Source organism: Lissotriton vulgaris, chromosome 8 (genome assembly GCF_964263255.1).
Source record: "Lissotriton vulgaris chromosome 8, aLisVul1.2, whole genome shotgun sequence".
Taxonomy (NCBI): domain Eukaryota; kingdom Metazoa; phylum Chordata; class Amphibia; order Caudata; family Salamandridae; genus Lissotriton; species Lissotriton vulgaris.
In genome coordinates this window covers 699,435,249-699,460,895 of record NC_141696.1, presented here as the reverse complement: position 1 = coordinate 699,460,895, position 25,647 = coordinate 699,435,249, and the positions used below count along the sequence as shown (strand labels likewise).

General features: G+C 44.7%; 1 protein-coding gene across 1 annotated transcript in view; it reads left to right on the top strand.

The window, feature by feature from the left end:
- The first annotated feature begins 2,118 nt into the window (after positions 1–2,118).
- EGFL6 (EGF like domain multiple 6) overlaps positions 2,119–25,647 on the top strand; it is a 433,277-nt gene continuing 409,748 nt past the window's right edge. Inside the window, exon 1 of the mRNA XM_086934569.1 lies at positions 2,119–2,492. Within this exon, the coding sequence (XP_086790695.1) occupies positions 2,416–2,492 (77 nt within the window). The 5' untranslated portion in view covers positions 2,119–2,415. The remainder of the gene's footprint in view (positions 2,493–25,647) is intronic.

Here is a 25,647-nt window from a genome sequence, read left to right as displayed (position 1 = left end):
AGCACATGTATGTAGTTGGGCCCGTGTATCTTGTGAATCTCATTTTGAGATGCCTGTACCTGCAACTTATCTTGACCTTATAATAAACCTTTGAAAGCTAGAAGTTGTTTGTGATCTTTTGGAGCGGAGTCCTTTATTGGGTAAACTAACTTGGTAAGGGATGCACTTTCTTCCCTCAATGACAGGCAATAAAGGTTCAGTCGACCAGATCGGGGTTTAGATCAATAGTGATAAGGTATCGATCGAAATCTCGCCCTTCCACCTACATACTAAGCTTGCGTTACAATCAGCAATACCGCCGGGTAATGCCTTGCAGGAATCGACCCCGCTTGAATTTAGACTCCTGTCAGAACACATGCCGGACAAGGCCACTTCCTTTACTTATAGGAAACTTATTAATAACCTACCGGACGTGATGTCCAAATTGAAACAGACCTGAGGTGGTGGGTTCCTTTGTTGACTCCGAATGGCAGGAGGCCCTCTCCTCACCGCGCGAAACTGCTATCCCCTCCAGATTAAAGCTGGTCCAACTCAAGGTACTTCACCATACATATTACACGAGAACAACCCTTCACAAAATAGGTAAAGCCACACATAAGTTCTGTCTCCGTAACTGTGGGGAGGAGGGGTCGTTCTTTCACACCATCTGGGACTGTAGATATATGTCGACATACTGGACCGCAGTAATGCACACGATTTCCCAAGCGATAGACATATCCTTATTGCCGGAGCCACGTCGCTGTTTACTGAATGTTTGGGAACCCAATGACCTGAACCACCGACAGCAAGATTGGGTGGTGTTGGGCATGATGGTGGAAAAGCGCAACATTGCTATGTTCTGGGGCTCTGCAGTTTCTCCGACCCTTAATAAATGGTGTAGAGATATGGATGAGATGATGGTGGCAGAAAAGGCTGTCTTTATTCACCGTGGTTGCCCATGGAAATGGGATGGATTCTGGGGGGCTTGGAACAAATTTCGAGGTTACATTTGTGAGCCGCCTTGTACTGATGGGGAGGGTGGAGACCCAGACAGTTCCTAGACAGCCGGCATGAGGGGAAGGGGTTTTGAAATATTGAAATATGCTGGGTTTTTGTAATGATTCATAGACCTTCAAATTGAATATGCCTGCAATGTGTTCGATAACCTAAGACTATACGATGTAACGGAATTTTTGCTAACACTGTCCTAATTGTTTTGCTTAAGTGAAAATAAAAACAATAAAAAAAAATCATACGGACACGATAACTATCTGTTTGGATCCCACATTTTTTTTGTATTTGATTGTAATGATTAGTACCATTTATAGTGCACTTTAGTGTCCAGAGCATGTACTCACCTTTCGCATAGGTGAAGAGTGATGTTATTTCTGCACTGTAAGTGCATAATTTGGGAGGCTGGTACATTATGTTTGGAGAAACTAAATGGGAAACTGATGCAAGTAGCTGTCGCCACGGATATAACTTAGCCAACATCTGTTTTCGTAGCTTGAATTATTAAGATTTGCTTTGGTGTGCAGACAGTGGAATACGAGTTACTTTGATCCCATTGTAGCTAGGACGGAATTCACTTGTGTTATGTGCCAAAACATGTCTTAGAAAACAGATGGTCAGCTGTCGAGCATTCTGAAGAAGACGTGCCAATACCACGGGTCAGGCTCGTTAATGAAAGGTTCTCACCTCCATAAAATAGATGACAGTCACTCGAGGGGAACATCCAGGTACTGCCTTAACTAGATGGTTGCATTACATTAATGTTTATTTTGTATACACTGAAAGAGCCCGTTGTAAAGTACATGAGATCTGCCTGAAAGAGAGAACGGAAGAGGTCTGCTTCTTCAGCTCAGAGTTCAAAATACAAATTCTTCTCGTTTAGGTGTGTCTCAAAAATATACAGCTGAGCTGACTGTAAAACGGGACACATTTAATTGGTTCGGTTCGGCTTCAGGCTGCATCTCTGGGGGTCACTTTTTTGGCAGAGTTGATTGTGTGAGCTCAATTCATCACCTCTGCAGCCTCTGGCTAAACTTACAGTCTGAGGTAACCCTCGGCCCCCCTAACTCCAGTCCTCTTCCCTCCCCCTCCCGGCCCCAGGTCATTAATGGCTGCAGGGACAGCCTTGCCGAAGAATTCAAGCAGAGGCTGGGGCAGCTGCTGACAGGCAGCAGAGGGGGAGAGGCAAAGAGGAGAGAAAAAAAACCGACAAAGGAGAACTGAGAGAAGACGGAGCCTGCCCCCGACTGACAGCCAGTCGTTCCGCGCGCCGCCGGCTGCACAGTCAATGCAGTGACCACCAGAGAGGCGAGCTCGCGACTCAGCCCCTTTCCAAACTTACTTCCCGGAGAGCCGCGCGGGGATTCCTGCAACAACGCGGAAGACAAGTGTTTCTATTTCCAAACTTCGTGGCTGGCCGCAGGCATGGAGCCGGTCGCTTGGACGGCGTTACTCAGCGTCCTCCTGCAGCTCGTGTCGGGGAGACTCGCGGACACGTCCAGGTGAGCTGCTGCCGGTCAGCGTGGCTGCCCTCTATGTCCACGGGGTTAAGGCTTTGACGTGAGCGAGTGTGAACCTGTACTTCATTCAGGAGCGTGTCGCCGGGTGTATTTGAATTTAATTTAAACAGTTTGATTGTTTTTATATATAGTTCATTAAGTGTGGTTCGTTCTCAGTAGAGAAAGGCCAACCATTCTAGTTCTTTAAAATAGATTTTGGGTTTAGGTACTATTTTATTCACATACCCCTAAACACTTAAACTATAATTTTCTAACTGCTGCACGACGGGACACACGGCTCTCAAAAATTTTCAGAGCACTGTTTTTTTTTTTTTGCTTAATACGCCATTCATCCTTTCAAGACTTACTATTTTCATGCCGTTTTCAGATTCTATGCTTCTAAGTTCTCACAATTTAACGGATAAGGAACCAGACGCACTGGGAGATGTTGTGATCTGCCCAGGATCCCACAATGTGGTCGATTGGGGAAACTGGGACTATCAGGTTTGCTAGTTCCACAACCCCATATTAACCCACTATCCAACAGTTTCCATTACCGAAGATGATGGTATTTCCTGGGGGGCTCACTTTGAGGAAATTTACATAGGTTGTTTTGCATCAACTGGCTAATATAGGGAAATAAGTGTGTGTGTGTCCAAGATTTGAGCTACATGTAAATCCCATATGTACCCCTGTGGGCAGGTACCTGAACTACTTTCATTTGAAAGGGAGAGTACCTGCACTTCTCCTCGCTGATGCAATGCATTTAATAAGAGAGTTTCGGCACTTCTGTAGAGCAAATCGGTTCTCTAAATAGTGAGTACCTGCATCTCTATATTTCCATTTAAAGCACTGCTTGGAACTGTTTGATCTGAAAAGCCAGTATATCAGCTAATGTACAGTAAGCAGCCCAGTGCTACACCATTTTATTACTAGGTTAGCAGATAGTATCCATGGCTGAATGTTGTTATTTACCATAAATGTACCATGCCCCAAAGGACAAACATACTTCATTTTGATAAGCAAGTTACTTGATGTGTGCCCTTAACTGTTGATCCAGAGGATTATATAAAGATTTACATAAAATCAGATTAAAAATATGAATAAAATCAAGATACAAATATAATATATTACAAGGTGTTAAAATTAGAATAAAAAATAGGGAGGGCGGTGAACACCAAATGACAAGAATATTTAATAGTAAGAGATGCTTATCATTCCTTAGGGTTCACCTAGCTTGGGAGACTTTCTGTAGCCTTAATCCTACCTCTGCGAGTGCACCACATTGAGAACAAAAACATTGAGGTGACAAATGCTATCAATGATGCAGAGTCATATTTCAATATCCTATAAACTACGAGGTAGTTCCTGAAACCCAAATTAATACATGATTACCGAATCCACCGTACTCTGGCTTTTTTATTAAGGGGGCAGAATAACACAACATGGAGGTCCGACTCTTCCTTTTCAGTGCAGCCTGGACAACCCAGAGGAGTTGTAGAGATACCTCTCCATTTATTTGTTAGAGCCCTTAATGGAAGTGTTCCATGCCTGAATTGCAGGTAAAGTTTCTTTGCTATGAGGGGCTGGTGTCCAGAGTCTGTTCAAATTTATAAGTGTGTTTGACCTCCAGAAAACTATTAGTTAGGGCACCCAGTCGACTGTTCTCTATTAGACATGCCAAACTGTGTTCCTTTAGTGCCAGGGAGAGTGATTTCTTGGAAATGAGAGGACATGAGTCCTCTGGAAAGTTCCAAAGATTAGGTCTCGCGATTTTAATGCAAAGATGTCTAATATGCTGGTTCCATAGTAACTTCCCCGCACCTGAAATAGACAGGACGTTCTTTAGTTCCTTCCTGTAGGTAGCAAGTTCGGGGGTGCTCCAGAGTCGTTGCCAAAAGAGGAGAGGACGATTGGCAATTATATCCTTTATGGGATCAACTCCCAGATCTAACCTCAGGGGGATAAGTGGTGTGCCCTTCGGGAGCCCCAAAAGACATCTAAAAAAATTGTTCTCAGTCAGAACTAGTGAATTCTCGATGCGGTGGCCCAACAGTTCGACCCCGTAAAGGGCTCCCCCCCTGGCTTGAGTATTGTAAATTTCCACTGGGGGGGCCACCATTTTCAAACAGCACTTGTTATGGACCTTAAGAATACCACCGAAAGATTGTGGCAATTTGAGGTTTGCTTTTGTTATTTGTGGCCCCCAATCCATTTGATCATTGATACTGACCCCCAGGTATTCAAAAGTGGACGTTCTCTCCAAAGCTATCCCATTCATTTGCGGATGAGGACAATTTAGTGTCTTTGCATGAAAGACCATATATTTGGTCTTAGCGAGATTAATCTCAAGATTTCAGGAAATGGTAGTAGTTTTAGTAATCAGATTGCACGGCGCAATAATAAGTCAATACAACTAAAGATGTCACACTCAATGTAATGCTTCATAAAGTAAGGCACAATATGTCTTCCTTCTGTCCTACCTTCTCAGCAGCGCTAGGAGCAATGAGTGAGACAACACTCCATCAGGATTCAAGCAAGCCGGGCCGAAAGAGGCTGAAATGCCAGAAACCGGTCCCCGGTAGCTTGTCTCCTTTCTGGTGAAGAATTGGCTTGGTAGTTTGGTCTGCCCTGTTCCCATGATGCACTGGGCCAGGGACAGACTAATTTGCATATAGCCAGGTTCTGAGCTGGGATGGGGCAGTGAGATAAATAACGGTTATGGATCAAGCCCTGATCTTTGGACTGGGTAAGAGTGGTCTGCTTGATTCAGACACTCTGTTCATCACCACCCCCTTTTCTGTATTGTTTTTGGCCACTATAGGTGTGGCAGGGTATACTCAGACATGAGTCCCTTTCTCACTGCTCCATCAGGATTCAAGCAAGCCGGGCCGAAGAGGCTGAAATGCCAGAAACCGGTCCTGCGGTAGCTTGTCTCCTTTCTGGTGAAGAATTGGCTTGGTAGTTTGGTCTGCCCTGTTCCCATGATGCACTGGGCCAGGGACAGACTAATTTGCATATAGCCAGGTTCTGAGCTGGGATGGGGCAGTGAGATAAATAACGGTTATGGATCAAGCCCTGATCTTTGGACTGGGTAAGAGTGGTCTGCTTGATTCAGACACTCTGTTCATCACCACCCCCTTTTCTGTATCGAACACAATGGGCTTGAGCCCCGTTAGTTGAGAATCCTCTAAAAATGTCACAAAGCAAAACCTGTTTTAAACACTAACCACTGATCGCCTAAAGTGCTCTTGGATTCAAGGTCACACAATGATGGCTTTAGAGTGGCTCAGACTGGTTCTAAAAGTCAGAGTTCAGTGTCGAGTTAACAGGTGCGCTCAGCCTACGTGGTCAGTGGTAGTAGGAACACCAGACATAGTTCAAATGGAGACCAGTGATTGCTCCCCTTGGTTCGCGAGCTCACAGTCCTAACATGGGTACCACTGATGGTGGGAAATGGCTAGCCAGCATAGTAGCTCACCTGTTCAGGAGGGTGGAGAGGACAAAACTGTAACGGCTAATATTTTGTGAGCAGCAGGTTGTGGTCAAAGTTTCATATAGTAAGGGAACCCATGTAACAAGGGGTACCTACTTCTCTTTAGCAAAAACAGGGTAATCAGCTTCCCTCCACTGGGCATTACTCCAAAACCTAGATGGTAAGGGAAAACCCCACAAAATCAGGAATGACAGCGAAAGGTCAGGGTGATCAAGGTCAACACCCTCGCAGTCCTGGAATGTCTACTATATTTTCTCAATCCTCTTGCTATGTAGGCATCTTATGTGTGTTTGGCTCCTGTGGTGCACACGGTCTCAAGACAATCTCTGTATATGCTCTGTCTGGAAATGGCCTCAACAACATGGGCAGAGCCACGCGCACCGTGCCCATGCATGCGCAACCACGCTTGCCTTAACCTCGCAAATGCCTTAACCACGCATATGCGTGGCTAAGGCATGTGCGCTCTCTTAATGCTGAGATGGGCGGGCCCAGGAACCGGAAGGATCGGGAGAGGATGCAGTGAGGTAAATGGGTCTGGGGCTGGGTTTTGGGGGGTGGGGGTCGTTTTAAAGGGTTGTTGTAGTTTTTAGGGTTCAGTGTTAGGGGGTCAGGTTATTTTCAGGGCTGGGGACAGGGTTGTTTTCAGGGCTGGGGGCGGGGTTGCATTTAGGGCTCAGGGTAGGGTCGAGGTACATTTTAGGGCTCCGGGGGTCGGGGTAGTTGTTAGGGTTTGGTGGGAACCCGGGTAGTTTTTAGGGCTCAGGGTGGGGTTGGGGTACATTTTAGGGCTCAGGAGAGGGGTTGGGGTAGTTGTTAGGGTTAAGGGCAAGTGGAATATGGTGGGATCTTTACCAAACATCTATTTACCTATCTTGCCTTTACCACGAAAATGCATGGTAAAGGCATGCATGGTAAAGAAATGCGTGGTTCAGACTCATTGGTAGTTCAGGCTGCGTGGTAGAGGCATGCGTGGTTTAGACATGTGTGCCTCTGTACTACTGTTCTGTCTGGTGGGGTTAGTTTCTTGCCCTCCTGATCAAGGTCCCACTACTCTCTGTACCTTATAGTAAAGCTTTCTCTTTTTTCATTGGTGGTCACAGCTGCAGAGTCCTTGTTTCTAATCTAAAGCAAAACAGCAGCTTCCAGAGACCCGCTCCACGTCAGACATAGCACCTTATTGGTAGAGCGTCGCCTTAGGCATATGCAAACTTTGGGTTGCGTGACCAAGGTTGTGTAATATCAGAAATTTTGAGTTACACTAAATGTGCATTTTGTTTGCCATTTCACCTAACAATACATTTTGTGGGCTGATTTTGTGCCCATGGGAGGCTAGTTACAGTTGATTAATGTCTCACAGAAGATCAAATGTGACTTTTGCATGCCAAAGGGGCCCTCACTTACAATTTTCATAAGATTCTCAGCAACGATATTTTGCATAATACATGTACATGACACATAATACATGCATAATGTTTGCAAACGTACACATTTGCCTGAAGTATAGATGAATAGAACCAGCTGGATCAAATGGAGCAGTATTTATCTAAAAGTGAAAGGAAGCAAAAGCAGTCAATTCAGGGAACCTTCTTTCTGGCTTAAATAAAGGAGAAAGAGGGCATGCATCATGTGGTGGAAGGAATATTCGAACCAAGTGAGCCAGTGTAGTCTACCTGAGTGGGGCTTCTTAGATTTCCAGTCAGTCTTCAGCTAAGTCCAAAAAGGTGGACATATATGGTTGTAGGATGTGAACTAGGCCACACAAAGATACCCTGAGTGGTTAGGGAGGTGGAGTACGTTATATCCAGAGAGAGCTTCAAGAAAATCTGACCAGGAAGTCAAACTGGTTTAGTTCTATTATCTGTGTTCAGGCAAGGCTCGAGGCTGAATGGATGTTGCTTTCAGACTCAAGATTAGGTAAAAACTGTAAGGGAGATTCTGAAGCACAGGTCCGGTTTTTCTTAAGGGACAAGGATGATGAAATGGCCTTACTCTGTTGCAGGATCCATAGATACTGCTTCTATGCAAATCACAGATCATGTAAAATATCAATAACAGCAGTAACATCATCTCGATGGACACTTATAGGTGTAAGAAGGATCCAATATATATGTGTGATTTTACTCAGAATAGGTGGGTAGACTCCTATTTAAGGAATACATGTAAGAATATGTCTGTTTATCACCAAATTCTTAGATGCTATGGACTGTTGGAGCCTCCATTCTTTGATTCACTTGTGAAAAACATAGGATCAGCCAGAAAGTTAAGCGATGGATGAAGGGATTGGCGACCATGTAGACAGTGTAATAGATGAACCGATGGGTACAAGTCTGAAAGGATGGATAGATCAAATATAGATGGTTTGGCAGAAAGACAAGGGGTTCATGTGTGGATGGATGAACAGCTAGATTGACAGATTCTATAATATAGACTTTTTTTATTCGTGTATATGTATGATATATATACAGTTCCATACAGTCTTGAAAGATAAAATTAAGGACCTAGTATTCATTTTCTCAGCTGCCACATTCTTGATACGATATCACAAACAAATTATCCGTCAAATGGGTGCTAGTTTTTGTTAAACTGTGTAGTAAATTGGCCAATATTAGGAAAAGACTGCACTGGAATAAAAAAAATTTGAAAAATTCAACTTTTTACCATTTCTGCTGCGTTTTTAAGCAGGACAAGAAATTGAATCAAGAGGAATTTCCTTTTTGTGTGGTGCTTATATATTGTGCAGAGAAACACAAGTATTCTGCTCCCAAATTAATGAAGGTTTCCGCTTTTGAACCTGAGATCTAAAACAACTTCTCTCCACACATCAGGCTCATACCTTTACTCCTACACTTCAGAAATTAGTTAAAACTTTGGGATTGTTTATTTTTTTCATGATGTGCTAAATTTGAAGATTTTACAGTTTATCCACTAGGATAAGTATATCACATAAAAAAGATTTACTATGGGAATTTTCCAGCCAACACTTTTTGGGGAATAATACTGCTCCTAAATATAGATTTTGCTCTTCTGTAACGTTTTTTTATTTTTGCAGGATTTTTCATCTGCATTATTGTTTTAAAATTTCATGAAGCGGGTGGAAGCACATTTGCCCAATTATAGACGTTCCATTCTCAAAACACATATATTTGAAGAGAACCTCATCCACAATCGCAAAAAACTCTGTCTGCCACTCCTTCTCCTAACTACCCCTCCACCCCATAACATATAGATGTCTTTCTCCATTTTCTATCTGATGATGTACCTGATCTCAAATTGTTCCCTACAATTGATAATATGTACAGAGCTCCATCACTCTCTGTTCCTTCTAATAACTAGTAACCTCATGGAGCAGAGTTAGTTTTATACGTTACTTATAACCAGAAAATCTGGAAATTGTGTTTTCTGCCACTTCTGCATTTTCTGCATGAATACAGATACATTATACTTGTTACACAATACCCCTTCTACGCATAATTTAACAATTCAACAAAGGATTGTTGCCAGTTTAAACAGATCAAACGTTTCCGAATAAGCAGGACATTTGGTGTTTGCAAAATTTCTGATATTTTACAGATATGGTCACCTTTCAGTTGCTGATTGGTGCATTCTGGTTTTGAACTTGTACTAATGAGTTGAACCTTTTGCCAAGACCGCAATAATGCGTGTTAAAACGACAAAATAGTGAAATATAGGGCCACAGAATATGCAGCATTATGCCACCCAATTTGTCTTTTCTTACCACATCATTTTATCACCCTGTCATAACCTGGGCCTATATTTCAGTTTCCCCGCTTACGAAAGAAGCAATGAGGTAAAGGGATTGGACTGTTGCAAACTTTGGATAATTTGGAACTAAAGCGTATCCCTTCTTTGCCTTTGGTGGAAAATTAGAGAAACACACTCTGAGGCTGTGCTAAGCATATACATGTGTTTTTTGGCATTTGTTTGATGTGAGGCATGGAAATGTGACTGTTAAATGGCACAAGTGTAAGGCATACCACAGGGGGTGATGCAATGCAGAAATAAGCTGTCAAGACTCGGGCAAATTCTGAGCTAAACTGACATCGCATTCTTAAACCCTTAGTGCTGTGTTGACTTTGCTGCTAAACTGTCTCTTATTACAACTTTTGTGGTGACTTCACTTCTGAGCGGCCTCCATTTGCTGCACATTCTCCAATGTTGTTATTCTTGCATTTAAGCAGGGCACATAGCAGGAAGAAAAGCGAGATTTATGATTAAAAACATAAGTTAGCATGAGAGTGATTTGCACCAATGTACAACAATTATTTCTTGGGGAGGAAGTGCCAAGGCTTAGCAGAATGGTGTTGTGTGGGCTGTTCAAGACATTAGAGGCCATATTACACAAAGTGCCCTGGGGTACTAATCAGTGTTTTCCACTGCTTCATGCACCATGTGGCACTGTGGTGTTATAGAACACACTGCAGATGCTTCTGGGCAGGCGCGGCCAGTGCAGGTAAGAATGGTGGGCTGGGTGGGGGGGGGGGGGGATTTCAATGGACGATTTGTATTGTTTAAAAGACCATGGTCTAAATAAACAAGTTTCTCTCTCAATGGACGATGACGAGGGATAATGAAATAAATAATTAATTTTCCCTTGTCATCGTCTGTCAAAAATCCCCCCCACCCGACCCCACTGCTCTTACCTGCCGCTATGGCTGCTGCTTGTGGGTCCTTGGATAATAAGGATCATTTTGATGCACATTTTGTACTGGTGCGATTACAAATGGGGTTGGTCTCACATTCGCATTGTGGTGTGTCCCAGGCAGATTTATTTTTGTTTTGAATCCACATTACCGATGCAGGCGCCGAGGAAGGAAGCTGTCAGGAGGAGCACCGACTGTACACCAGAAAGAAGTGGCCCCCAGTGAAGGTGCCCCCGAGACAGTGCTTTATTTGTAAAATAATATGTGCCAGTGCTCAAAGCGCTGCGCAGGCACACGCGCCTGGCGTTATCAAACGGCAGAGCTAAAAAAAAACAAGGGTGCACAGTCCCATATCCACTTCAGGTCTCTTTAATTCACTTCCAGCTGCTCCTTGTCACGTTATCTCACTCCTATAGTTGTCTGCTTTCTCCCTTGGTGACAGATTTTCTGTTTCTTTTCCTACATCGTTTCGTTTGGTTTGTTTTTCCCTCTGTTGGCCTTGGGAAATGCCTGATGTGGCACTCGGGGTGAAAATTGCAAAAAACACAGTTGATGGACAGAATGCAGAACAATGTCTTACATTCACCCCAGTACAAAGATTTGGGCCTAAATCCATCGTTTTTCTGCACTCCACACTGGCTATATGCAAATCAGCCTTGACCCTGTGCCTCATGGGAACAGTCCAGTCCGAAAGAAAAAGAGCCAGTCCCAAAAAACAAGTGCTGGTGCCCCCCCACCAGCAACCACCAGCTCAAATTAAGCACTGCCCGAGCCACCCTGCGTGAGTGGGAAAGGTGGTTCCAAAGAACCCTGGCACACCCTTGGAGGTGGGTGAAGTTACTCACTGGACCCTCCTCTTCAAGGGCGTCTCTGCTCTCGTTCGCTCATGCGATGCTCCCAGTGTGGCCACGAATTTGCTGTGATATGGTGCTCTGTACCGCTCTGCCCCAGCACACAGACTTACGTGTCTGCAGCAGCACCGAGTCTAACACTGCACCCTATCTATGACGTGACCCCAAGCTCTAGTTTCTTGTCTGAAGGGAGTTCAGGAGTGCAGCTGAAATAGTATATTGGCATGGGATGTGAAATCAGGGCTGCTCCTGCTGAGGTGCAGGAGAAGCCCTTACTTCAGAAAAACGTATTGTTTGTTATTGATAGTTTATTTGTTACCGCTAAAAAACATAGGGCCTGATTCACAAAGGTAAACTGAGAAAAAAGACTAACTTTGCGACTTTTGGTATTTACAAAAGGGGATTTATGGTTAGTAAAGTTAGACTATTGTCTCAATTGAACTTAAGTTTTGGTCTTAAGTTTAACTGAGATCAAAACTGAGACTAAAGTCGAACTTTACTACTCATAAAGGCCCTTTGTGAATGCCAAAAGTCGTAAAGTTAGACTTTTGTCTCAGTTTACTTTTGTGAATCGGGCCTACAATGTAGCGCCTCTCTACTGAATACTGTTGAAACACCAGTGATCAATGTGCAACCTGTAGGGTTGCTTTGGATTATGCACGAAGGCTGCAGAAAATGTGCGGTGCATTGTCATCAGGCAAGAAAAAAATGCCTTCATGCAGAAAATCTGACCTCACTTTCCCCTTCTGCTACTCCAGGCTAACTACCGGCGTGTACGTTAGTTCAATGGGCTCAAAGGCCTTCATCAGAAATGTCAGTGCTGACAGAAGATTGTATGTATTTAAACAGAGTCTCAGCTTGAGCTTTTATTTACATCAGATCCATAGGATGATTATTTAGTTTGGCCATAGAACCCATTTTACTGTTTGCAGTTGTCCAGGACTCCAAATGCTCTTGTAATTTAGGGGCTGACATTGTCAACTCAACTCAGCAGATTTCCCAGGAAGGACCACTGTGTGGTGGGGGCAGTACGTATAAGGCTAGTGAACTCACAGGGCTAGAGGTGCGCATGCCAACAGTGGTGTCCGGTGTCCCTACTGAAATAGATCACCTCACTTGGCACTTCCAGGGCTGGTGGTGTAAGGCATTCTTTTTCTGCTAATGACAATATTACTGGCACGGCCATTATGTGAGCTGCTTCCCCCTCAAAGCGCTGGGTCCAGTCCTTACTCAGATACGGTTACTGCTTTGGAAGCATGGCCGGACAGGCTGTAGTGGGTACCGGGCATTTTCCAGGGGGGCCGGAGGGGTGGGGGCCAGTTTTCTGGCAATGGGGGCCGGTTTTGTAGCAGTGCTGCAATATCGCCCCATTAACAAAAGCAAGAGCAGTACTTTTTACTAGCATCCCCCCCCCTCCCGGGGCCGGTTGAGCAGCAATCTGCCAGGGCTGAATGCTGTTCCAAGTCTGGCCCTGTTTGGAAGTAATGTCGATAGCACCAGGAACTATGAAGTTAGTATGTCGGTGATGTACAGAATCTATAGGATTAATATGGTTATTCCTGTCTTATGTAGTTAACAGTGGGCTTTGGGCTCTAGTGCACTGTGGAAAGTGCTCCTCATTCCTGCAGGTGCAGAGGAGGCAGGCCCTAGTGGGGGGCACAGGCTGATTTCCATATGATCATGCTGTGCAGCATTGACAAGATGCAGGCCTGTGATCTGAAGACCATACCTCAGATGCACACTGTACTATGTTATACCAGTAGCTTACTAGTCAAGCCATATGAGGTATTGATAATACTGGAAATGAGATGGTACTACCGATCATCACCCAGCAATATCAGAGATCTCTTCCACATTGGTTTGCTTTCAGAGTTGGTGGGCGGTAAAAAGAAGTGGAGGTACTCTTTAGGTCTCGGCTAGGCAGCGCATGCACTGTCTCTTTGACAGATGCTGTATACACTATAGTGGGGGAAGCTCCACCCACTTTCAGCCCATCTTTGTGATTGGCGTGATTCATAAAATCTACACTCTGATTGGTGTTTGGCTTTTTTGTCCCGCCTCCAGACGCCCATGTTGTCATTTTTCTCCTTCCAAGGCTGATTCATTCATTCTGAAATATGGTTCATTGAGAATTACTGCTTCATTCAGTCATTCGAGAGATCACTCGAGATCCAATGTTCAAATAAGGTGGCAATATTGGTATTTTTCTTGGTTTATCATTGTTCTGGTGAGGCTTGTCCTTGTTGCCAGTAAGCCCAGACCCTGTGTATGGTGTTAATAATTTAGAGGCAGGCTCAGGCACCGGAGAAGAACCCTCGGTTCCTCCAGAAGTCTTTTTTTACATGGAGCCTGAGCCAGCAATCGAGCGCTGCTCTTAGTTTCTTGTCCTTACTCCCTCTCCTGCCGTCCGTGCCTCCGCAGCAGGCCGGCAGTGGACGCCCGAAGACCCGCAGCATCAAAGGAAGACTGGTGGCGCCAGCAGAAGATGCGATGGCAACATGAGAGGGCTTGTGTCGCGGCGACCGTGTTATGGAGTTAAACCGTAAGTTATTCCTCGCTATTTCCACTCTGTATGGATATGCGGGGACAGGCACGAGGTCACCCCTCGTGGCAGTCGCAGTGCTTCTGTTCTGTGTGATATGACCTGACACCTCTGACTTGGTCGCTCTCAGTCTCAAATGATGCTTCGCTAATTAGTCATGTATGTTGTTTACTTTTCAAGTTAGTTTATTGACAGCCAGTCATTTTTAAATCAGACAGCTCCAAATACAGTAACTGAAACACCAGGGACTTCTCTAGGGGTGGTGCTTGGGGTGTGACACCCCCTCTAATAAATAAAGCCTGATATAGGTCGGGCTAGCAGTGACTGTGGGAGGTTTCCACTGTGTTTAGCAGCCCTCACAGCACAGACACACCTCCACTATGCTTTGTAGTGCGTGTGTACACCGCCTCTCATCTTTACTCCCACAAGGAGCACGGCCAGGAATAATCAAAGGACTGGGTGGCTCTTAGATAGAGTGGAGAAGGCTTTTACATTTAAGTCTATTTACATCTATCCTGATCTAAAAAAAATACAGTTTATTTTTCATGTGGTTCTTTGGGGCTCATAGAGAATGACACACAAATTTGATGTGATAGAAGTGAGAAGTGTAGGGTAGTACCTGTGGTCAGCTGGCAGTGCTAAGATTTTCAGAAGTTGATGGGGTGTGGTACAGAAGTGTGCATCCCTCCTATTTTTGTTTTGTACGGGAGAAGTAGGTAATGGAGTTCGACGTTGAAAAAAAATGCACACACACACATTCACACACCCTAACCACACACACACATACACACACCCTACCCGCCCACACACACATACACTCACACACATTCAGCCACACACACATCACGCCACCACACACACACAAACACACCCTACCCACACACACACATTCACACACCCCATCACAGACAAACACACCCTACACACACACACACACACACACACTTGCATATACTTGCACCCAAATGTAAGCCTTTTCTTAAAAAAAGTACAGCCAAATGTTGGAAGTCGCTATCTTTTTTTACTTTGGGAGAGCAAAGCGGTGGCCTTAGATACTTGATAAACTTGATAATAGCACACAGACGTCGGCATTCTACTTCCCAATGATATCTTTATATCATACACCCTCTCCTCATGTTCTGTGTTTGGTAAAGTGTAAAATACGTAAAAAACTACTTTTTGAGCAGCTTTGGAAGTGCGTTATTGATCGAGGTTATTGATCGAGGTGAACCACTGCTGCTTGGTTTGGAGTTTATCACAGCTATTCTCCTAGCTCTGCAGTCACTGCTGTGATTGCTCTGTAGCTTCTCATACTACTGACACCAATGTTATGTTACTGCTTTTACTACTTTTTTCACGAATTCTGTTACTACTAATGTACAAATGCTGCTGTCACAAAGCTACCTGCGCCCCTATTACTGCTCTCCTGCTGCTATTCTGTTCTTCTCCTTTACTACTGTTACTGCTATCCTGTTAACTGCTAATACTGCTGTGAGTGCCTACTGCTGTCTTTGCTATTCCTGGCACTTCTGTTACCGCTGTCCTACTCACACTTCTGTTACTGTTGTACTCCTCCCACTACTATCACTGCTGTTTTACTAACACTACTATTAATGCTCTCTTGCTAACTTTTATCACTGCTCTCCTGGTGACTTAACTGCTATCACTACTCTATTGCTCATGCTTACTGCTTTACTAATAAAACTGCTGCATTACTATTCTGCTACTTCTGAAGTCATTGCTAACCCGCTAACTTATTCATCTGATACTAAACACAGTATATTAATATATTTATAATAGAAACTACACCACTAAGCTCATTAATTTGCTGAGACCAATTGGCATTGCCAATGCTTGTTCTGTTAGCTAGTCCTACTTTTTGCAGCCAGCATCTAAATACAGAGGAAATAACTGCCTTTAATGATAATGTCATCTTTGCTCTCTGCCATATTTACTAGCCAAGTTCGTATTCAAGACCATACATGGCGGACGAATATGCCATGGCACTGAAAGAATGGCTGAATTCAGAAGAAGTGCAAGATGAAGAGAAGGTCTACCAAACAATATTGGGCCTCGCTGAGTGTTTGACTCTGAATTGGCAGACAGAAATGTGGCACAATTAGCAACTGCGGTGGCTTCAACTCACAAATTATTTTTTGTGTTGAAAAATTAAGTACAAGGGTGATATTAGAATTACCATCTGTTTTTGATCATTTTTCAAGCCAGTTTCCACCAGCCTCTTAACACCAGCCACTCGCTGGTTCTTTATGCTACCTGTTTGTTCCACTAATTGAAGAGATTTTGCCATGAAATGTGAAATTAGCACAAATGGTAATATACTTAGAAATCGGGATTATGTGCACAAATACAATTTGAGCTCACACCAGTTGAGTACACCCTTTATGTTGTTTTGATTAGGCCTGGGCATGAAATTACGCTCTGCTCGTGGAGTTTGCAGAGTATTTGCAAAAATAACAGTTGATGGACAGAATGCAGAACAATGTCATACATTCACCCCAGTACAAAGATCTGGGCCTAAATCCATCGTTTTTTTGCACTCCACACCACCCCAGTTCAGACATGACCATATGCAAATCAGCCTTGACCCTGTGCCTCATGGGAACAGTCCAGCCCGAACTGCCAAGCCATGTCTTTCCTGGACCGGAATCAAGCATCCTAGGACCGGTTGCTGGCTATCAGCCGTCTTCAGCCAGGATAGCTTGACTCCAATGGTGTGGAGAGCATGGGTGTTCTGCATTCTGTCCATCAACTGTGGTTTTTGCGTTTGCAGAGTATTTCCCAGTTCGTGCTCCACAATGCGTGCGCAGAGAGGTGTCTTTTCCTCGCTCGCGCTCACCTACATTAAGTTGGTGAGGAAATTCTTACTCAAGACAACGTCCCGGTGAGATTTCTCAATGCGGGCGGTCACAGATGGCCACTACCGCTTGCGTTGAGAATCCTTCCGTTCGCGTTGAGAAAGCTGCTGCTCAAGTAGAACATCTACTTCAGCAGCAGAAAGAAGCGACGCCCTCTTTTGCTGCGCATGGTGCAGTTTGAGCTGATTTTCCAGCATAGAACAAACACCCGGTTCTAAAAAAAGGAGCAAATGGCGGGCCTCACACACCCCACCACTTGCGGAACTCCCTGTAGCGCGGCCGAGTTTTTTGGACACTTTGTGGAGTTCCGCATAGCAGAACTCCACAACCTCCGCCCAGTCCAAGTTTTGATTATATTTAATGCATACACTTTTGTATAACACATCTAGCAGAGAGTTAAAATATAGAGAGTCATTAATATAGATGTGCTTGTTAAGCTGTACAATACAATCTTGGTTATACATGGTTTACCATGTCTAAACCAGGGCCAACCCTTGGCATGATTTCAAGTGGTGTGGGTGGAAGGCACCAGTAGTAAGCTCTGAGATAGTGCCATAATCATTCAAATGAAGATTGTTCGGAGAAGTTATTTCCCCTTCAGAAGCAGGCTGTACGTGGCCGCTGCACTTATGAATGAACTCTGGAGAGCTAGAAGTGACTGTTCAGGGAAGTCAAAGCCGCTCTTTCAGATAAACCCGCCAACATCAGAGCGCAGGACACAGATCTGAAACGGAGCCAGAATGCTACCAATAAAGTTAAGAGGAAAGAGCTTGAGAAAGCTGCTTGTCTCGGCTTCTCGGTTAAGTACCTCTTCTGATCGCTGACAGTCACCCCTTTGATTTAAGCATGCGGCCCAGGCTCACATTCCAATATGGTGCGGATTATCCAGCTAGCCTAACCCTCACAGAGGCCTTGCCTGCACTATAAAAGTAACTTTGCAAGCATACGTCTAAGTGATTTCATTACACAAGCATGGAGAAACACATCTAGATGAATGAGCAGGTAGAGAATATTTCAATAACTGTGTTACTGGCAGCCATACTTGCATTTCATCATTGTTGTGGTCCACAAATTAAGAAACTGATTGGTCAAGGTAGGTACGCTCTTTTCCCTGGACTTCTATGGAGATTTTTTTATGTGCCCAGAGGATATGTTCAGCTTTGAAAATGGTGGCCACTACATTTACTCTTTGCTCTTTGGCCAGGAGAGATTGCCTGCTTTTTGCATCTGTGCAAAACTACCCGGAAAGAGATCAGCCCACTATGAGCCCACTTCAGTGCAACAGCACCTTTAGCTGTGTTAAACAGCAAAGATGGTGCCTGTTTAATGATGCCCATGTTCCCCCAGCAGGGCTGTACTGTAGGAGGGGAATTCTTTCATAGGGCTTCATACAAATCTCCCTCAATTCACGAGTCACACACAAACTCCACTTTATACATGAATCAAAATTACATCTGTATCAATAATTGTGCCCCTCGGGGGGATGCCCAAACATTTATATTAGCTCTTTAACCACAATTTCAAGGTCCAAACCTCAGAATGAAGTTGTGCACCAATTGCCCAATTGTGCACTCTGTAAATGCCACACCCGGCATTATTTTAATTTATTCTGTGATCAATTGGCACATTAAGTTATAGGCAGCTGGTAAAGAGCCCTCCAGTGTTTTCTAGATTTTTACTTCTAAAACATTGTTCTTAAAACACTAGAAATTGAATGTTTATTGTTTCTTGACTTTCTATGTTCCAATGTGTCTCTTGATTTAGACCCTTATTTTTGTTTTTAACAAATGCGATTCCATTTATTGCATAAGTAGTCTTTTATGCGGGCTAAAGCACATGTATTCAAAATCTTCTGTATTCAGATGTCTATGTCCCACTCGAATTCTCAGTCTTCTCTTAGGGTCTGTTAGAAATACTAGTTCCATAAGAGGAGACAGGCAACGCTTATGTTTTGGCAGGTGAACCATTAGTTTTTAGAAAAAGAGAGTATGTTTTCCAGGTTTGTTTACGTAGTATTTTTAGGTTGAATCCTGTGATCATTGATTCAAATTTCCACTCAAGAAATAAGGTCGATCCAATTTTAGAAAAAGTATAGAATTTTATTGGTGCAGAAATGAACGTTAACAGCTGACATGTGTTTCGCACTCTATGGCGAATTGCGCCAGGGGTTTCTCAAGCGTGTAAAGATAAAAGATGATGTATTTAATTGAGAAGTAATGGTCAAAATATGTTTGTCTATTTATATGTCACTTCCTGAGTTAATAACTTGCACCCTGCTCTTGAACTTTTAGTATAATTAATATCACAACCAAAAGAGAACACCTCTTTGTTGGTTCTACTTTTCAAAAAATTCTTTCTCTTGCACTTTTCAGGTTTTTTTTCAACACTCAACTCCTTTGGCTGGGGTCTTCCTCTTTTTGACCATTACTTCTCAATTAAATACATCATCTTTTATCTTTACACGCTTGAGAAAGCCCTGGCGCAATTCCCTATAGAGGGCGAAACACGTGTCGGCTGTTCACGTTCAATTCTGCACCAATAAAATTCTATACTTTTTCTAAAATTGGATCGACCTTATTTCTTGAGTGGAAATTTGAATCAATGATCACAGGATTCAACCTAAAAATACTACGTAAACAAACCTGGAAAACATACTCTCTTTTTCTAAAAACTGTTCATTTTTCAAAACTCTAAAAGGTCCAGAGTTTTTGAGTATGTTTTCTCTGTCTTCATAAAAACCCCTGTGAAAACAGATATAGTTTCTGGAATCCTTGGACCTTCAATGCTCTGTTGTTATAAACAGTTGAACCGTTAGTATTTGAATATTTCACGATATTTCATCATCTTGACATGCCAATTTCTCTGTAAACTGGCTTGAAAATCCAAATGCTAGTACCACTCGAGAGTAAATTATTGGAAAGTTGTACTTAGTGTGTGTTTTAAATGAAAAATATAAAGTATCGTGTGTTGGAGACATGCAATGTAAGCATATGTTTGCTGTGAAAACAGAAACAGAACATTTAAATGGATTGGGAGGATTATAAACATTCAAAACCCATCATCTTTAGATGCATCCTTTAGGAAAAGAAATTGTCACTCACATGTGATTTTATGCACGCCATGATTTTACCAGTCATGGTAGTTAAGCATGACTTTCTCTTTTGCTGTTTATTGTATCTGGGTGTTTGTGTCTGTTATTGGATAATCCTATCGTGTTGTGGTCTTGAGTTTTCAAAAACAAATGTTTCGAAATGACCTATGTAATGGCATTCCATTGGGGTCAAAGTTTGTGTGATGTACCCAGAAGTCAAAAGGCTCACTGTGCATTTTTAATTGTGCCTAAATTATATCACTACTCTATTGCCCGCCTAAATTGGTTTTTAATGGTTTGTTTTTCATGTGTGCACATTTAAAGGTTCGTGATAAAGGAGACATCTGGGCGAACGGGAGGTCTTCTTGCTGAAACAGCTGCCAGCACTAAGCCATGCACAAACATTGAAATTGGGTAGTCTAGCCAGTTCCCAGAAATGGTAGAACTACACTGAGAGTTAATAGGGCCACGGACATACTTTCATAAAGGGGCAAGTTGCATTGGAAACTAAGGCCATAAAGATGTTACCTGATCAATATCAATTTCATCCAGATCCATGCTAAATCTACTCAATTAATGGTCTGCAGAATTAAAGCAATAAAACACACCAGGGTCTAGGAAAAAAGAGCACACTTCTCAAAGACAAACCTGTCACCGAAATAATGAAAAGAAGTCCATTGTGCTATATGAATCTAAGAATGGTGGTGCAAAAGAGAAGAAAGAATTAAGAAATACTGAAACCATAAAAAAGTAAAATGGAAATTGGGCTCCCTATGCAACCCAGACACTATAAAATAAAGTGTCAATCACAAACGGACAAGAATAATTGAGGCATTAACGTTAGCAGGAAGAAGGGAAAATACACTTACGGTGACATGCATCAACAAAGCGTTTTGCGATTCCTTAGTAGTGATTTTTAAGGAATCGCAAATAAGGAATCGCAAAACGAGAAGCATCAATTTATTCACATAATTTTTGCGATTCGGTAAAAATCGCAATTTTTACCGAATCGCAAATATTATGCGAATTCTAATTTGCGATTTCGCAATTCCCATTGATTCCTATGGGCCAAAAGGCCCATAGGAATCAATGGGAAGGAATTGACATTTTGCGAATTGCAATTAGCGATTCACAAAATGTTAATGCATTCCATGGGTGAAGGGGGGGGGGGCAAAGGACCCCATCCTGCACCCCTGAAATGTATTTTAAAGTGCATGTTTCACACACACATGTCCTAAGGACATGTGTGTCTGTAACATGACAGTGTTTAAAAATGCTAATTTGAGCATTTTAATAATTTTTCGCAAATTACCACGAGGTTCACCCTCGTGGTAATTTGCAACCCCTATTTGCGAATTCGCAATTTTAAAAGGTTTCTTGCATTGCATTTAAGGAATCGCAAATATTTGCGAATTCTTAAATTGCGAGGGCCTTGAACTTTCATGCATTCCAAAAGAGGATTTTGCGATCGCAAACGGCCGATTTTTGCGATTCGCACCGTTTGCGATCGCAAAATCCTTTGATGCATGTACCTGATAGTTTTGCATTCTTTGGAGAAAATGAATCTGCATGGACAAATTGAAGTGGCCATCTTGAGGGTGTATTTATCAAACAGGGGGAGAGTGATCAGTAGATCAACGGACACTAATTACCACTTAAGGAAGTGGAAGGTCCAGTCACAGCATGTGCCCGTATCTAGTACAAGTAGTTCAACAAAAGGGGTTGCTGCACTGTTCCTAAAAGGAGGGGAAGGTTAGGAAAAGCTGACGTGACCGAAGGTGTGAGTAGTACACCTTTGGGCATCCATTTTGTTGGATGTATTTGCCTCACACACCCAAAAGGGTGTCTGTCATGCTTCATCATTGGCGGTTGCTCCTCGTCGGGGGGGCGGTGCAATCCCCAACGGGCTCACCTTGAGGAGGGGCTCTTTAGCGGAGATCTTTTTTATCCAACTGCCCTATGATGAAGTGCGGGTGTGTGGGTAGGATAGCAGGTAGGCTCGGTGTAGTGATTAAAATGCAGCAGGGGGTACCGGAAACAACTTTATTCTGGAGGTCCCCCTACTACAATTAAAAACAGTGAAAAAAGGGCTCGCTAGGTGTCACCACGTTAGGTAGAGCGATCCTAGAGAAGCCTTGCAGAACAAATGGTCAACATGTTTCTCGCACTTAGGTTAGTCACCTGCGATTCATCAGGACCTTGTAGAGGTGAAAGAAAAAGAATAAAGTTGTTTCCGGTACCCCCTGCTGCATTTTAATCACTACACCGAGCCTACCTGCTATCCTACCCACACACCCGCACTTCATCATAGGGCAGTTGGATAAAAAAGATCTCCGCTAAAGAGCCCCTCCTCGAGGTGAGCCCGTTGGGGATTGCACCACCCCCCGACGAGGAGCAACCGCCAATGATGAAGCATGACACCCTTTTGGGTGTGTGAGGCAAATACATCCAACAAAATGGATGCCCAAAGGTGTACTACTCACACCTTCGGTCACGTCAGCTTTTCCTAACCTTCCCCTCCTTTTAGGAACAGTGCAGCAACCCCTTTTGTTGAACATCTTGAGGGTGTGCAAGGTCTTTGGAAATTTCATGATTTTTAAAGATCTTCCCTGACGTAAAGGTTAAACAAGCATTTATAATGCAATGGTTTTGCCTTTGTTAAAGTTAGAGCTATTAGCATTGCTCTTGACATTATTTTTATTTATGTTTTTTTTAACATAAATAAATGGCATTGTCATTTACAATGCCACTAGCTTTATCTCTCACAAATGACACACACAAACACACACAGAGCCCCCCCACACCCACCCACACAGAGCCCCCCACACACACAGCCACACAGAGCCCCCCACACACAGCCACACAAAGCCCCCCACACACACAGCCACACAAAGCTTCCTACACACACAGCCACACAAAGCTTCCCACACACACAGCCACACAGAGCCCTCCACACACACCCACACAGCACAAGCAGGCAACAGGGGCACACGGAGGCACAAGCAGGCAACAGGGGCACACAGAGGCACAAGCAGGCAACAGGGGCACACGAAGGCACAAGCAGGCAACAGGGGCACACAGAGGCACAAGCAGGCAACAGGGGCACACGGAGGCACAAGCAGGCAACAGGGGCACACAGAGGCGCAAGCAGGCAACAGGGGCACATGGAGGCACAAGCAGGCAACAGGGGCACGAAAACGGAGGCACAAGCAGGCAACAGGGGCACACGGAGGCACAAGCAGGCAACAGGGGCACACAGAGGCACAAGCAGGCAACAGGGGCACACGGAGGCACAAGCAGGTAACAGGGGCACACGGAGGCACAAGCAGGCAACAGGGGCACACGGAGGCACAAGCAGGCAACAGGGGCACACGGAGGTACAAGCAGGCAACAGGGGCACACGGAGGCACACGCAGGCAACAGAGAGGCGTTTTATGTAAAGAGTGTGTGCGAGGACTTGGCACGGGGAGTTGTTGCGGGAGCTGGTTATTAAAGAGCAGGACTGAAGATGTTCTAATGTAAATGAGGTGGGACAGACGGCCGGAGACAATGGACAGCGGGAGGGGGGTTGGGGGGGGTGCGGGAAGGAACGGGAACATAGACATTATGGAGCTGGGGGGCCAGGGTCGAGTCTCGGCGTCGACAGCATAATCTGTTAGGATAGTAAAGAGGCCATTGTGCAGGGGAGAGAGAATCATGAATCTTAACATTTCAAACAAATACCTTTATATCTATAAATCTCAGAAAGCGAGCCTGCAAGCATGTATCTGACAGCTGATCACTTACAAGACAGCGTGCCTTTGGAGGCTAATAATACTTCTCAGCAGGAACCTCTAAAACGAAGACATTCTCGAATGGATCGCGGATTGGAATGTTTGCAGCACTATTTTTGGCTAGACATGCCTGCTAATAGACAGAAATAGTCATCTTATTTATTATTTTTAAAAAAGCCAAAGACACGTACACATTGGCAACCCCCCCAGGCCATGTGCAGAATCCCTCTAGTAATGGTGAACCGGAGTGGCTCCAGGGTGCCCCTGTGGCACTGCACAAAACAATCCTTATTGCATGCACCCCTTCATTCTTGTCCCTTCTCACGCAGGACCCTGCCTTAAATAATCCTATAACGTATGATTCTCGAATCCAGATTCATCCACATACCAGGCCTTCCTGTTAATTCACAGACCATCCACGTTCAGCGATTCCAGCGCCATTAAATACCACGGGTTACTATCTAGCCGCCTTCGGCCATTAACCAGCTCCGTTGTCATTAAAACGCACTGAGCTGAGCACTCGGCACTGGTCACCGCCGCCGGCCCTGGAGGAGTGTCACTGGGCTCGGGGATGCCACATTAGGCCACACTCACGCAGCTCATTCGCAGGCGGTGAAGACGGATGCATCATCCATGCACCGAGGCCTTCGCGCGAGCTTCTTGAAGCTGCATTAGGAAAATGACAAATCTGCGGGGAGGGGGCAACGGGGGAGGGGGCAACGGGAGAGGGGGGCAACGGGAGAGGGGGCAACGGGAGGCGGGGCAACGGGAGGCGGGGCAACAGACAGCGGGAGGGGGGCAACAAACAGCGGGGGGGCAACAGACAGAGGGGGGGGGCAACAGACAGCGGGGGGCAACAGACATCGGGACAATAAAACCAGAATTTGTCTGCAAACAATATTTAAAACGTAGTTTCCCTTCTCCAACTCTACCAAGTTTAAGTCACCTTGGTGTCTTGGTGCCGGCGGGGAAAGGAGCAGGGGGGCGGGAGGGGGCGGGAAGGGGTAGAATCGGCTGCGTGGAGGAGGGGGCGGCGGCGGAATTTGGAGGAGGGGAGTGAGTGGGGGTGAAGAGGAGTGGAGGGGAGGGATAATTATTCCTGTCCGAGCCTGAGGGAAGAAACCGAGAAGGTCAGGAAGGCGGGTGCCGGCTCCACTGCACACATCCTACCTGGTCTCAAGGTCTGCGCCCTCACCAAAGTCTGCCACCTCACCAGTGTTCTTCTGTCCCTCGATCCGCCGCGATCTGCACTCACAGACGTCCCCACTTCTCCAACCTGCAAGACGCAATCTGGTCGCACATTGTTTCCCCCTTTTCCTGTCACCTGCCTATCACATTTATTTCTGCACTCTACCTCTTGATCCACTATCTCCCCTTCCTTCAACTCATCATCCACGTAGTCCAAAGTCACCTCGTCATTCACACCACTTTTCCGCCGTGGTCCACTCATGGCAAACATGTCAACACAGAGGACACTGTCCTCATCCCACCAACGTGGGGTTACTGTTCCTCTTTTGCCGGGGAGACCAGGCTCAACCTTCCCTATCCTCTTGCTGAGGAGCCTGTCCAAGCCTTCCGCAAACTGCTGTGCTGCGGTCCAACGCCGAACTCAGGTTGCCCATGTGCTACCCAAAACCATTGCCTGCCTGCTACGTCAGACCCTTCCATCCTCTCATTCCCAGTGACCTCCACGACCTTCGCCTATAGCCATATCAACCCAGCATGTCCAAATGCACCCTGAGCAGCCCTCTCCACAACCACTACCCTCTCTCTTTGTCTGATAGACCTTGAGGCGCTTGCCTTGTTGCGCCTGTCTGCCTTTTATCCCTCCCATTCGCTCAACTGGTTGTCCCCTAACCTGGTGATCA